We start from the raw sequence: 15,789 nt of genomic DNA, 5'->3' as shown, positions 1-15,789 counted from the left end.
ACAGCCACTCCCTAAGAAGAGGATTAGAGCTCCTCCCACCATTTTATTTTCCCCCAAGAGCAAAAGGTTCCCCTTAGCAACTGTCTGTGACCGTCTGAGTCCTGATGCACCATTCTCAGTAGAGGAAGAAGGGCAGGTCTGGGATAATCCCCACAATAAAACTCCAGTCAGGTGCTGGAGGTGGCCCTGAATGACCCACCAGCGCATGCCTCTTCAATAGTCCTTTAAAATACCAGATCAAACTGGCTGACGCTGGCATGGAAGGCCTGATTTCTGGGTTGTCGTTCTATCTGTGAGTTCCGGGCAGCACAGGCCTGTAAGCCCTTTCTGTGCTGACACCTCTGTTCCCCCTGGGAGAAGCCAGGGCTCTGCCCAGCCCATGCCCATCTACTATCCAGCTACATTCCCTAAAAACCAAACTAACCCCAGTGTGAAAACCACCCTCTGCCCTCACTGTTACATACTCAGGCTTTGAAATGAGAACTGGTTTGGAGGGTCTAGCAAAGGACCCATTCCCTGTCGTGCTTCTTGCATTTGGGGAGGTCTTTGTTCTCCACTGAGCATGCAGCTTGAGGAGGGAACTCAAGCAGAACAGTGAGGGAGAAGGGGACAGTCACCTTGCCACAGGTCAGCTAAACCAAGCTGGGGACAGACACTGCAGCCTGCTTGCTCTCACATCCATTAAAGCTTAAAATGAGACAAAATTAGTATAAAGTCAATACTGTGTGCTTGCCATCTGAACGTTACTGACCCTGTATCGATGGTCTCTGTGGATACTTCCCAAGAAGCACTGCATGCATAAAACGCAGGTGGGGTCGACCGCACAGTCTCTGTGAAGTTAAGGAAAAAGAGGATGAATAAATCAGAGAGTTAAAAATGAATGCATTCTCCCGCAACATCAGAATCTGCTGGGGGATGGTCTGGTGCTGCTCTGTATCCCAATGCTAAATACTGGCCCCAACCCTGGCTGCAGTCCAGACAGCACTTCTCATGTATACCAAATGATGTGTAAGGTTTGCTGGACAATCCTCTGACTGGTGGAATAGGAGTGGCTGACAGCCAGTCACTGGGCAGAACAGAGGCAGGCGAGGCTCTGATTAGTAGGCTTGGGGTTGCAGGTGGGGACCAGGAAGAGAGAGGGAGGAGGAGGAGAAAGAGGATGGAGAAAGCAGGTCTTCCTCAGACAGGATGGCCCAGGAGCACACGGCTGGGGGGAGAAGTACATCCTGAGGACAGACAGATGGAGCAGGAATAACCCAGGGGAGACTCAGACAGCAAGGAACGTGGTGAGTGCAGCGGAGGAATGGCCAGTCCAGCACAGAGTGACAGTTTAGGAGTAACTTCCCAGCGACTGCTGAAGCTAATTAAATCAGTGACTGACTTGATTACTGGGGGTTGCTCGGGTCATAAGAACTAGAAAGAGTTATTAAATACCTAGAACAACAAGAATCCTTCTACCAGTGCCAAAAGAGCAGGCTCCACTGCCCCAAACCATTAGGTCTTCAGTCAGTGAAACCAGCACAATGATTTAGTTTGCTACTGGAGAGTACGAGGACGCCTCTGAGTGCATCCTTGACTACAATGGTCCATTTCTCCACAGGTCTAGGAGCACCTGCCCTAGGAAGCTAAGCAAACCCGTAAGTCAGAGCTTACAACTTTTTGTTGGAAGTAGCATCTGAAGTGCTGAGTGCTGATGATACTGTTTTCTTTGAGACAGGGTCTCTCTGTACAGCCCAGGCTGCCGTGGAACTCACTATGTAGACCAGGCTGGCCTCAAACCCCCAGAGATCTGACCACTTCTTCCTCCCAAGTGTTGGGATTAAAGGTTAAGTTTTCATTACTTGACTACTTGGTGTTCTTAGATTCACATCTACCGCTTCTGGATTTTCCCATCCGTGTGGGTTTCTCTCAGTCTCATCTCTAGTGGGTAAAGGCCCTTGTGTTTAGCACCCATAATAAATTCAAGACAGTTCTGGCAGTTTGCCAATTTGCTTGTCTATAGTAAAACAAAAAAATTCCCAAAGAATGGGGTGGCGAATGTTCCTATGAGACACAGAGGCCTCATATACTAAGACAGGGTGAATATTTGAGGCTGCAAAACCCAGAATGGCACGATTTTCTATGCTTAATTTGAAGAACACTTTCGAGAGTAGCTGGCTGACAAACACTGCTGAACAAGGATCGGAAACATACAGCTACCGGGACTAACACAGAACAGAGTGGCCGGCCAGATGTCACCTCTGTGCACATTCAACAGGAGCACTGGGGTCTGACAATGCTTGTTCTTCTGCCTGGGGCACTGGATACATAGTTCACATCTGCAACCGGGAAACAGGAGCTCACAGAGATCTGAGTTCAGGACAAGTCCACAGTGCTCAGTTAGCGACATCTCTTTCCACAGCCCAAGCTGTCTGTGCAGTAACCTTAGCATGGACTTTGTGGTGAGAGGCAGCAGCACTACAAGACAACTTGATTTCCACTAAGGGTCAAACTGCATGGAGGCCAGCTGCTGATGCAACCTCAGAGCCATGTTACCGCATCCTGTGGCTGCTGCAACACTAACCCACCCCAAGCAGCTGGAACCAGCCTGGCCAGCTGTGGTGGCCACCATCCTGTTCATCTTAATGGTGTCTCTCTTAGCCTTTCAAACAAGCTGTTTCCATCACGCACACGGCACACCTGAAAACCATGTGAGGGCAGAGAGTCAGCCCTACAGGAGCAAATCACAGCCCTGTCTTTGAATAATTCACTGAACTTGTTCCTCTCTCTCCTCCATTTAGTGTGCCCATAAGACAAACTGTCTCAAATCCCAGCAGCACGGCTCTCTCACAAGGCCCGCATGCCTTACTTGTCTCTGCAATAAAATTCATCAAGAGCCCTAACTTTGGGATTCTTACCCCGCAATTCTTTCTCTCGGGTGACAAAGAACCTAGGAAACCGGATAGAGGTCTTATTTTGCTTTCTCCACCTCGGAAACTCCCCAGCCTTTACTAGGGACCACAGTTCCCAACAGCAGTCCACACTTCTGAGTTACAGTGGTCATGAGAAATAATCCATTAAAATAAAACAATACTCAAAAATAAGACTTTTATTACAATCAACTCATACAGTCGTTATTTATTTATTGGTGTGTGTGTGTGTGTGTGTACGTGTGCGAGCATGTCTATGTACATAGTGCACTTGTGGAGGTCAGTCCTTTCCTTCCATCATGTGGGTCTTGAAAATTTGACTCAAGGTCTAAGGCTTGATGACACAGACCTCCTCTTGCTGAGCATATTGCCAGCATATTACACGTTTTCCAGTATCTAGTGTGAGTATCTTAACTTACCCGTACTTCTGTGCATCTAAAGGTGGGTGTGCGCACTTGAGTGCACGAGCCCGCACAGGACAGAGGTGAGTTGGCCTCCTTGGAACTGGGCTACGAGTGGTTTCAAGTGGACCAACATGGATGCTGGGAGGGGAACTTGCGTCCTCTGCAAGGGCAGACAGTGCTCTTAACTGCTGAGCTGCTCTCCAGCCTCCCTCCTTGATAGTTTTAACAAAAAGGAAACATCTACACATTTGACTTTAGCTGCATTTAGCTGAAAAAACAAAATCCCGGCCCATTCCCACATTCATTACATGGGAGTAACTCCTAGCGCACTGGTGCATGGACTAGGAGCAGTCGGGAAGCACGAGAAAGGGCTCTGCAGTCAGAGGCCTGCTGAGACACGGCCCACTGTGCCTTCCCAGTGCTGGAAGAACACCGAGATGCCTCAGGCCTCAGAAAGCAAACTCCTTCCCACCTTCTCCTGCCAAACCTGTTTTCCCTTCTAAGCTGGGCCACCAGAACTGGGTGTACACTCATCCCAGCCTTTGAGGGGCTAAGTAGATCCAATGGAGATTCCAGAAGAGATCCTGCCCCACACCACCTAGAGGAAATGCTCAGAGGCCGAGAAGAATCCACAGACAGGCTCTGCTGGGTTCACCACTCAGTCTATTATTAGCATCACGCCTTACCCTTTTGTCTAATCACGTCCCTGCATGATTGTTTGAGCTTCACGAATATTCCATAAAAACCAGAAAGGCTGCAGCACGGAGAGCTTACGGAAGCCTGAGCACCCGGAGGGAGGCACGCCCTGCTTCTCATATCCTGCCCTGCACATCACGCTGTCTATATCCTTTGCAACATGATTTACAGTAGCTCAAGAAATACAATTCCATGCAGCAAGTTAACTAAGGAGAGTCACAGGACTCTTACGCAAACCCTCCCGAACACAGGGGGTTCAGAACTGTGACAACTGTTTGAGATGAGGAGTATGTGTGTGTGTGTGGGGGGGTGTGTGTGTAAGAGACTGAATCTGAGTTTTCCTCTATATTGGATGTAGTTTTAAGTTTTATTTTTATTTTTATTTTTTTATTTATGTATGTGAGTACACTGTCACTATCTTCAGACACACCAGAAGAGGGCATCAGATCCCATGACAGATGGCTGTGAGCCACCATGTGATTGCTGGGAATGGAACTCAGGACCTCTGCGAGAGCAGTCAGTGCTCTTAACCTCTGAGCACTTCCTACAGGGCTGTGTAACAAAGAGCACCACACAGAGACACTTGATCTAACAGGCAGACAACCAGGAGGCTTCAGAGTTCCGGTCAAGGCTGACGTCCAGCAGAGACACATGGAAGGCTAGGCTATGTCCTGCACATGGAAAGAAGGGTGATCACACACAGCTGGGTGGCAAGAACCAAACAATGGCCACACACAGAAAAATGACGGAGTCAAGTTCCTTCTGTCAGGGCAGAGACTACACAAACTCAGAAAAGAACCCACATGGATTAATTAAAACTACAAAGAAAACCAGTTTCTTGGGAAAATGGTTGATTTCAGGCAGACTGGGAGAAATCCGAGACAACATCGTGGCATCTTGTGCCAGAAACTAAGCAAACACTGTGACAACCCGAGCTGTGTAAACGAGAGCTGACGGCGTGGACAGGAGGCAAGGACAGGGAGCACAAGACGACAACAACAACAGTCAGTGCATTTCAGGTTCAAGCCCCAGAGCGCCACTAATATTAAAGCACAAGGAAACTCAGAGTGTGGAGAGAAAAGGCAGCTAAGAGGACAAAGCTCCCCACAGGACTCTGGCTCACAGGGGAAAGTGACCTCATGGTAGAGAGAGCATCACCATCAGGTGATCAATGGCCCATAGGCCACGCAGGGTCAGATCCCTCATCCTGTGGTGGCCAAAAGTGCAAGGATCATGTCCCAGATGAACCCAACTGGAAGGACATTTTCAAAATAACTAGTTTGTAATCTTCAAAAGTGTCAAGATCACAGAAAAAAAAATCAAATAAAAACCAAGGGTCGTAGTCAGACTGTAGATTTAAAAACCGTACAAATGTGTGACTGGACTTGTACCTTTTGGGTATAAAGGACACTGTGAAACGCACTGAATGCAGCTTCCATATTCATAAATCACAAGGTTGAGCTCGATCTGCTCTCTAAGCGTCAGCAGTATACACAAAGAGATCTCTAGAATACTAAAGAATTCAATCTAACAATCAGAATTCATATTCCGACCACGCTAATGAGGGGAAACTAACATAGAGACCCAGACACCTTAATTACCTTAATTTGAATTTTACAAGAAAGTGCTTTTTAAGTCAAACAGGGTCTCTATCAACAGTCTATCTGCACAGTGGGACATTATCTAGCCACACAAACTCAACGGAAAGATGCTAAGTTATGTCAAACAGAAACTTTACATCTGCGTACATATATCTTTTCTTTCTTTTGAGACAAGGTCTGTCCTGCATGGAACTCACTATGTAGACCAGGCTGGACCTGCCTTTGACTCAAAAGGCTGGTATGAGAGGCGTGCAGCACCACACCCGGCTTCTATGTTTACTTTCATCAGTCATTCACTCTGTGCCTGGGCACTCATGCGTGGGCTTTTGAGTGCCGTAGAGCATGTGTGGAGGTCTCTCCTTCTACCAGTGGTCTCCCCTGGAGGTTTAGCAGCAGACGCCTTTCCCCACCGAGCCACCTCACCAGCCCATAGATGCCTTTTTGTGTGTATGTGTGCATACTTATGGCTAAGGTAGTCTGTCCATACATACATGCACACTCGATACCTATTACACATAGGGAAGTTCTCGACAGACAAACGCGTTAACGGTGATATTCAGAATGGAAAGTCAGACCGGTCAGGGCACATTACTCTCGGTCTTCTCACAGATTCAATTTCACCAATCTTTTAAGGTCATCGTGTATCAGTAAGCCCATGCAGCCAACATATCCTACTTTCTACCATTCCCAATTAAGAAACTCCTTAGAGAAATGGCTAGCTCTCCATATAGGTCACAGCAAATACAGGAAGCTATGGCACCGCACCATGCCAGAGAGGACAGAAGCACCCCAACGCTAGTAACGAGACAGGAGAGAAAGGTGCCGATGCGACGAGGTTCCACAGCCAGTTCTGGAGTAGTGGCCCCATCAGAAAGAATCACTGTGAGCACCATGCATCAGGAAGGGCCAGGAGGAACTGCAGCCAGCATAGGGACCGCCAGATTTCTCCTGTGCTGCTGACAGGCTGCTTCTTGGACTGGGAAATCATTCTGTGAATATTTGTTTCCAAATTACTTTATTAAACAGTAGACTTTTAAATGCATACATTTTATAATTGGAAATAAACCCTGAGGTCTTACAGGAGAGCTGTAGATTTTACCTGCAGGAGTAGGTAGGTTCCCCTACTTTAAACACTCGGCCACAGAGGTGAGAAGGCTTGTTCGCCTGCTCCAGCTTTGGAAACCCCAGCGCAGGGTCTTCGCCGCAGATGTACCACTCCATTGGTCCCAGCAAGATGTGCTGTGCCAGTGTGTCTTCCTTCTGAGGGAAAGGGTTGGGGCCCCGGCAGTAGATTTTGGGCACACAATGGGCTAAATGCTGGTATACTTCTCTGGTGAGGTCGGTTGCTTGCAGCCATTTCTTTAGAAAAAGAAAACAAGGTTAACTGACTGTTAGCTTGAGTAATTATACCCAACTTCATTTTTGCTGAGAAACTAATTTTACTACTACTAAAAATCATATTTTGATTATACTGTTGTACATTAAATTTCATCTGCGTCAGTGAGATGGCTCAATGGGTAAAAGTGCTTGCCAAATGACTTGATTTCAAACCAGGACCCTCATAAAGGAAGAGGGAGGAAACAGCCTCCACTGGGTTGTCCCTTTGCCTTGACATATGTGCCCTGTACCCCCCACCCCCAACACACTCTGCTTATTCAGATCCCAGCTGCTATGCTCATCGGATCTAAAGCTTTGCTTGAACGTTATTCCAACTGTTACCGGGATGTTTTGGTCAGGGATAGATGAATAGGAGAGGTGTGTATACGCATGCACACAAGTGTCATCTCACACGAGCCTGACTAACCTCTCCCTACAAACCCTTTCCCCTTGGCTCTCCCCACTAAATACAAACAGAAAACAACAAAACAGAACAAATACCTCCCTTTTCTGTGCCTCACCTTTTGCTCCAACTCTAGTATACCTGGGTATCTCACATGTGCCAGTCAAAATGCCCAAAACTGAACTCTTAGTCTCCCACCGCCATCCAAATCTGCGAAGATCTCTCCCTCTCTGCTTCACTCAGCCATCAGGCAGGCATCCTCAAACTGCCGAATCAACTCCTTATCCACCATCACCAAGAGCACTTGCTTTGCCTCCTGCAAGGTGTCTTCTCAGCCCATCTCCCACCTCCCTCCCCTTTTGTCAGGTTTAAAACACTGAGCACCAGTGAATCCCTGCGAATTTGTTTACACTCCTGTTGTACTTATACACAGAAAGAAAGCAGGGGTGTGGGGGTGTAGGGCTGGGGAGGGGTAAGGAGTGGGTCAGGTAGATCTATAAACATTAAAACCTCTGAACCCCCAGTCACTGCTTGACTTTCCCTACCTCCTGCCCCACATGCCTCCCCCAACTCCCACCTCTGTCTCCTGCTCCCCACCCCCCCATGCCTGCCCTCCCTATCAACCCTTGCTCCCCATCAATCCTTACTTCCTCTTCCCTACCTCTGCCTCCTGCTCCCCACAACATGCCTGCCCTCCCTATCAACCCCTCCCCCTCCGCACCTCCTGCTCCCCCCCATGCCTGCCCTCTGCCCCTGTGCTCTTTATTCTCATAAATGTCTTTGTGTTCTGTTGCCTCTAAGCCAAGAAAAAGATTATAAACCTCAAAATGTGAGGTAAAATGACCCTTTTCTCCTAAAGCACAGTTACCTGTGTGCTAACAAGGCCTCAGACCCAACCTTTATTAGGGCTGCAACCAGTCTTGCTAAATCTCCTATTTGCTGGGCAGTAGTGGTACACACCAGAACTTGGGAAGCAGAGGCAGGCAGATCTCTGAGTTTGAGGCCAGCCTGGTCTACAGAGTGAGTTGCAGGACAGCTAGGGATACACAGAGAAACCCTGTTTTGAAAGTCAAAAAGAAAATAAAAAGACTCCTAATCAAGCCAGGCATGGTGACGTGTACCTGTAATCCCAGAACACCCGAGGTGGAAGCAGGAAGGTCAGGAATTCAAGGGACTATGATGAAACCTAGCACCTTAGGAAGTCTGAAGGGGCTGGAGAGTTGGCTCAGAGGTCCCAGGCTCAGTTCCCAGTACCCAAGTGGTGGCCCACAAACCACCAACTGGTAATTCAGTTCAGGGAATGTGATGCCCTCCTCTAAACTCCAAAATGCCCAGACACATAAAAAAAGAAAAAAGTTAAAAAGTAAATGTAAAGCCTTCATTAACTATTATCTACAGAAACTTCAACCCCCATATTTCCTTCTAATAGTAACACTTTAAATATTCATGAGGTAGGCCAGGGATTATGGTTCATGGCTTTAATCCCAGCACCCAAGAGGCAAAGGCAGGTGGATCTTTTGAGAGTTTGAGGTCAGTCTGGTCTACATAGGGAGTTCCAGGAAAACCAGGGCTATTAACAGGGAAACCCTATCTCGAAAAACAAAAACGAACAACAAAAATTCCATGAGTGGCATATATTAACTTTTTTTTTTTTTTTGGTTCTTTTTTTCGGAGCTGGGGACCGAACCCAGGGCCTTGCGCTTCCTAGGCAAGCGCTCTACCACTGAGCTAAATCCCCAACCCCATATATTAACATTTTAGTCACTCTCACGTTCCAGAAAACTTTTGCTAAAAATCTAAACACTTGGTTCATAGGGAATGGTATTGAGAGAAAGGCTGTAATGTGAGTTTTTACTGCTTAGGTAAAAGTGAATTTTCCAAACACTGCTTTCAGAGGGACAGGAAGAGACTAAATTATTTTAAAATGATAGTTATTTCTTAGGAGACCATCCCAAGATCTTAATGATTCTCCCCTTTTAAAGAGTAGTTCTAAACCAAAATGCTGCATTGGCAGGATATGCACAGGTGAGCGAGCGTGCACGCATACCCGCTCACATGAAGTCCACCGTTACGAGGACAGTGCGGTCCTACTCACGGAGGGGTTTGTTTTGTGTTTTTTTCTTGACACAGGGTCCCGTCTACACAGCCCTGACTGTCCTGGAACTCTCAAGTATTCTCTTGCTCTCCCTCCCAAATGCTGGGATGAAAGGCAGGAGCCATCATAGCCACTCACTGAGTTTTAAGTGACACCTTTATTGTCACATCCAAGGGGAAAGGTCCAATAGTTTACCCACTGTCAGGCAAGCAAAGAATAAGGATTATCAAAGGCCTATGCCCTTTTCTTTATGAATGAAAAAGTAAAACGTCTGAATACAATTTTAATTGACAGCACTATGAAAAGTTTCCTGAAAAGCATTTTTTTTTAAAGAAAAAAATTAGTTTTCTTTACTTTATGCTGGATTTCTCCTAAAACCTTACTTCTACAGCACTGTAAAATGGTTCTTAGAAGAAGTTATGTTTTATTAATAATCGTGGCTCCAACAGCAGATGTATCAAATCTATCTACTCCTAAAGGTCAAAGGAGAAGCTTGGACCTGGGGAGAGTCTGCGGCACAGACCCCGAACTCAGTCTCCACAGTTTCACAGTGCAGCTCACAACCACCTGTGGCTCTAGCTCCCGGGAAGCAGACGACGTTAAGGGCAGGCACCAGCACACATGGACATACACACAGATACATATACATAACTAAAAATTAAAAATACATCTTAGAGGAAAGAAAAAAGTTGAGGCTGTTATCCTTACACAAAACATGGCATTAGTAAAACAAGTGTCTAATTTTAAATATCATTTTATCATGTGCTATTATTTCAGAACCTAGCTAAAAAGGCTGACATATGTTACCCATATGTCAAGTCTAGAAAGTCAAGGACCGGGCCTGGCAATGTTGCTCGGTAGTTAGTACAGAACATGAGGCCCTGGGCACAACACCCAGCACTGCCCAAATAACAAATGCACAAGTTTACTACTGCTGTGGGAAAAATTCAAAGCCGCACAGTATGTGTATTTGAACTCCATTACAGACACCATAATCTGATTAAACTTAGCATCACTATACAAAGCAAGAAAATTTTAGAATATTCCTCACAGTGATTGCTCACACATTTCTCAAAGTAATAAAACCAACAGGGGTTGGGGATTTAGCTCAGTGGTAGAGCGCTTGCCTAGCAAGTGCAAGGCCCTGGGTTTGGTCCCCAACTCTGGGGAAAAAGAAAAACAAACAAACAAACAAACAAACAAAAAAAACCAACAGTTTTCTCTATCAGTTCTCCCCTGCTCCTGCAGCCAAGGGAGGGACGTTACTGGGGTTTCTAAGTTGACTGTGCTTTCATTTGTCCTTTCTGACTAGAGCAATAAGTCCCCATGAGAAAAGAAAGAAACTGCCACCTCATGCCACCTGAGTAAACGTTCCCAGCCTTCCTATCATTGAAGGTTAAAGTCTTAGGGTTCAGAGCATATAAAAACATAAACACAAAAACAAAAGAGTCCCCAGGGGCTGGCCTCCTCATTACCGTTTCTAAGTGTTCTATAGCCAATTAGTTCGCATCCTCAAGCACATCTGGTTTGCTTTCAAACAAGGCTACAATGCAACCTGCGAGCTAGCAGCTATGAAATAGCAAACCCTCCTGGTCAGATGGAGTAGAGAGCTGGAGGAGAGCTCCATTAATAAACAGGTAGGAAGATCCAGAAACCAAGCTCATGGCATGTGTTCACCACTGTGATCACCAATCACGAGAGAGACAGTCCTCCTCACCTCACGTACTATCACGGCAACAATCAGAAGCAGACGAGAGCTGGCCAGGATGCAGAAAACCACGGTCCCTCCTGCCCTGCTGAGTATAAAACACGGCAGCCACTTTGGAAGACAGGCTGGCAGTTCCTCAAAAGAGATATTAACATATGACCCAGCAGCTCTCCTCCTAGGGACACCGCCAAGAGAAATCAAAGCGTGCACACACATCTACACAAATATTCCCAGTAGCACGTTCCAGAGATCCAAACAGCACCCAGCGCAGATATCTCTCCATTCATGAACAGGTAAGATGTGCTGTATCCATCGGCACAAGGTTCTACCGTTTGGCAATAAAAAAGAATTAAGTCTCGATGCATCCTACAACACGGATGAACTCCGTGAAAAGAAAGGAGGTATCACAAAATAAACTATAAGATTCCACTTATATGATGTTCAGAATGAATCTACAGAGATGGAAAATAGATTAGCAGTTGTTTACAGCTTGGGGATCTGAAGAGAGATGAAAACATAAAAGGGAACTTCATGAGCATCCAACTCCAGGAAGGCTCCTCAACCCTGTGCGTCGTTCACCAGGGGAAGCTAGAAAGAAGCAACACGCACACAACGCTACACAAAACGTCTATAGTGAGTACTGGCCAGAGCCCACTGGTTAAAGGAGCTCGCCTGCTGACCTGTGTTTGATCCCCAGAGTCCACAAAAGAGATGGAAGGAAAGCATGGAGCCCACGTGATATTCTATGATCTCCTCAAAAAAGCCTGGCACGCAGGTGGACCCACATCCACTCATCACACACCACATACAGACACAAACTCAAGCTCATGACAGAAATGCTTGCAGCCTCTCATTTGCTCTGTGTGTGCGCACACACGCGCATGCCCCAGGAGGAGGGAGCATCAGATGTCTTCCTCGTTGCCTTATTTTAAATAAGTCTCTCACAGAATCTAGAGTTCATTGATTTGGCCAGACTAGCTTGCTAGCAAGTCTCAGGAATCCTCCAGTCTCCTGCTCTCCTGGGATCACAGCCATACATTGCTGTGCCTGAACGAGCCATCTACCCAGCTCCAAATTTCTTTCCTCTTCTCTTCCCCCTTCTCCCTCCTTCTCCCCACCGCCCTTTCTGAGACAAGAATCCCCTAGGTAGCACAGGCTGATTGGAATGTCCAAATAACCCCGCTGTCTCAGCCTTCTGAGTGCTGGGATTATAGATTTGCACCATCCAACACAGCTTGAATTTCTTTTTAGGCTTGGGAGAAAACAATACATGTACTTCTTAAATGATAATTTAAGCCCATGATAGCATATGGGAACAATCAATCATACTCATCAATTACATCAAGGAGAAGACTGACAGCAGCTGGCTTCACTGGCCCCCTCTAAAATTACAACAGTAGAGTCAGCTTGGTTAAAAAGGATGGGATCACAAAGTCTTTCTTTTGTGCCAATCAAGTGTTGAAGACTTGATACTTACTCATAAGCCAGGTGTGGTTGTCACACCTGGAAGTCTAAGGCAGGAAGACTGTGAGTTCAGGGCTAGCCTGGGACACACAGAAAGCCAAATGACACAAAAGGCATCGCTACTTACTAAGTTAAAATGGAATTATTTGGTCTTAGAAAATTATCTATTTTCTAAATTGGTCTAAATTCTGCAATAAATACGTTTTCTACTACATCTTTTCGAAAATTTACTTTTTTTTTTTTCTTTTTCTTTTTTTTTTTTTTCGGAGCTGGGTGCCGAACCCAGGGCCTTCCGCTAGGCAAGCGCTCTTCCACTGAGCTAAATCCCCAACCCCTAAAATTTACTTTTTGAAAATAAGATTTTTTTTTTTTTAAATAGCCCTGGCTGGCCTGGAACTCCACGTAGCCTCAAACTGACATGCGCTTACCTCTGCCTGAGCAGCAATGGATTTAAAAGTATGAACCACCACACCTGACTAAAATTTTCAGTTGTGGTCAAGGGTCAGGCTGGGGCCTAAGCAGAAAGAACAATGTTAAGAGTTTGGCATCCTGACTAAATGCACCCAGTAGACTCCTCCAGACATAACAGCATCGATCCTAGTGTGCACCTGCCCTATTTGAAGGCCTTCAGACTACATCTCCTCAAGTTTAATTTCATAAATCTATATAGAACAGCGCTTAAAAGTAAAGAGAGCTCAGATGGTGATCTCCTCAAACTCAGAGTCAGCACAAGTTAACGAAGATCTGCTCGGGGCTGAAGAGACCACTCTCAAAGCAGCATTCATGCTAGCGTCTGTCACTGCAGTTCCAGGGGACCTGGAATATGTACATACCCCGACACAGACATACACAAATACACATAATTATAAATAAAAAAAATAAATGAAGGTTTTGTTGCATTTCTCTTATTTTCCCCCATTCCATATGCTTGAAATTTTCAGCGAGCTGGGAGTAACAGCCTCCGGCGCTGGGCTTCCTCAGGATCCTCGGCAAACTGAGGATACCTCACCACTGTCAGAATGGGGGTAACACAGCTGCTGTCACCATCAGCAACAGATGCAACAAGCTAAGTGGTCAGGGGGGAAACAAAATCCCCCTGCCTCCGACACAAGCAGATTTGACAGTTAGAATAAGATACCAAGTCACTTAGTCTTTATTTTCCTGTTTTCTTATAACAGGGCTTTTTCTCTCTTCCAGATGTCTTTCATAAGTCAAAGGCAGATGGGGGGTAAAATCCTTCAGAGTACAGGAAAACAGACTGCACGCCTACCTTACTTAGCCTTACCAAAAAAATTCCAAAACTTAAACTCATCAGGCAACAATGTATTTTTTAAAAAAAATTACCCCCACACCCCTCCCCGTCACTTCCACCTACACTTATCTAAGTCTCATCAGCTCACTCCAAAGATTCGTCACCAGCTGCACATCCCAACTTACTGACCCTAACATCCAGTGTGACGATGTGTTGAACAGTCACCCATTTCCTGGGAGCTTTTTCAGCTGGAGGCCTCTGAGTCTAAGCTCCAATTGTCTGAGCTATTTCCAGTCGCTGTGGACAATCCGTTCTGATAGGTGTCCCCTGCCCTCACTGGCAAAAGACTGACACTGAGTTTGTTGAAGTTGTTGTCTTCTTACTTTGCTACTTGTATCAGCGCTGTTCATAATACATTTTAAGTCCTTTCTATGTCCTGAAGGGCTTAGGTTGAGGGCCTAAGGGCTCCTGATAGGCTGGGATCAACGCTATCATCCCTAATGAGTTTGCATCTGTTATCCAAAGCTGCTTTCTCAAAGTTATATAATGTTTGTTCTTCGTCCAACTTTTCCCAACTCCTAGAAAAATTGGGTAGTTTAAAAAAAAAAAAATCTCCCACCCTCCATGCCGAGACACCACTAGTACACATAGGCAACCAACGTTGCCATCTAACGAGATAAACAAGTGCAAAACAACTTTTTTAAAAAAAAGCACGGAGGGAGGAATGTCGGACTGTGCTGTTTGCAGCCTGGGTACCCTCCAACCCCCTTCCCCAGCAGTCCCAGCAACAAAGTTGGAGCTGGGTGAGGGTAGAATGCTTCGGCGCGGACACTGCTCCGCTTATCCCAAGAAAAGGAATCAGAAGATAAGTAGGGCGCCTATACCACAACGTTAGGAAGAGGCTTGCTTCCTCCCATCTTCCAGCAGCTAGCATATAGGGCAAAGGCCCAAGTGTTGTCGACTTAATGGAGGGTGAAAGGTAATTAGGGATAATGAAAGCACTGTAGTAGAGTCGCCGGGTATAAGGAGGATCTGAGTACCGAAGGCGCAGAGCAGGCTCGATGGCCTCCTGGGTCCTTTCCCCACAGGACATGGCCAGCGCGGCTGTTACCCGAAGTCAGTGCCGGGCTCCCGGATTTCCAGGACTCTGTTCCTCCCCCGGGGCGCGGCGTGCGAGGGCCGGACGTACTCCTCCCGGGCTCCCGCACTCACCCCTGCGATCTCCTCGGCAGAACATTCCAGCAAACTGCGGTCGATGGCCTGCACCTCGGGCTCCATCTCCGACGCCATCTTCTCACCTCCTCCTCTCCCCGGGTGCTCTCGCCGCTGTCGCCTCTTCCCGGGCCTCAGCTTCGCCTCTGCTCCCGCAGCCGCGACGGTCACCCCTGTCCCGGGGCCGTCAGTCCCGGGCCGTCCCGGCGGCCGCGAGCCGAGCTGCGCAAGGAGCAAAGCGGGACGCGAACCTGCAGCGAGGACGGCAGCCGCTTGCGCGCGCGCCCGGGCTCGGCGCCCAGAAGTCAAGTCGCCTCCTCGCCCGTGACCCGGGGAAGGACACCGAGAACCCCAGGCCTGGCACTCCGGATGGCCACTACCGCGTTCAACGCCAAGAGAGGGGCAAAAACACCCAAGCGGGAGAGCAGAGCATTCTGGGAACTGTAGTCGTCCCCTGCGCGGCCAGGGAGAGAAGCGAAGCCTCTAATAAGGAGCGGCGCACGAGTATCATGGGAGTTGTAGTCCATCCCCTGGCGGAAGCCTGGAAAAAGACAATTTAGAATCCGTGAGGTGGGCTTGACCACAGAAGAGCGAAATAACGTTTGAGCTCTCGTTTTAGTCTCTTAGTCTCATTTATTCTTGTCATTTTTTGATCTCCCCAGCACCAA

The 15,789-nt window shown here is 47.1% G+C and overlaps 1 protein-coding gene across 6 annotated transcripts in view; it reads right to left on the bottom strand.

The window, feature by feature from the left end:
* Ubr2 (ubiquitin protein ligase E3 component n-recognin 2) overlaps positions 1–15,562 on the bottom strand; it is a 79,076-nt gene extending 63,514 nt beyond the window's left edge. For 3 of the 6 annotated variants that reach the window (XM_032900594.1, XM_032900593.1, XM_032900597.1), the window contains exons 1-3: positions 15,122–15,561; positions 6,710–6,969; positions 752–830 (exon numbers count right to left, since the gene is read on the bottom strand). In XM_032900594.1, coding sequence (XP_032756485.1) covers positions 752–830; positions 6,710–6,969; positions 15,122–15,199 — 417 coding nt within the window. In that variant the 5' untranslated portion in view covers positions 15,200–15,561. Of the gene's footprint in view, positions 1–751; positions 831–6,709; positions 6,970–15,121 lie in introns of all 6 variants that reach the window. The other 3 variants (XM_032900598.1, XM_032900599.1, XM_032900596.1) reach the window with 2 other exon arrangements.
* Between the last annotated feature and the right edge of the window lie 227 nt (positions 15,563–15,789).

This window comes from Rattus rattus, chromosome 4 (assembly GCF_011064425.1).
Source record: "Rattus rattus isolate New Zealand chromosome 4, Rrattus_CSIRO_v1, whole genome shotgun sequence".
In the NCBI taxonomy this organism is placed as follows: Eukaryota; Metazoa; Chordata; class Mammalia; order Rodentia; family Muridae; genus Rattus; species Rattus rattus.
The sequence above is the reverse complement of the archived record's forward strand: the minus strand, read 5'-3'. Positions and strand labels throughout refer to the sequence as shown.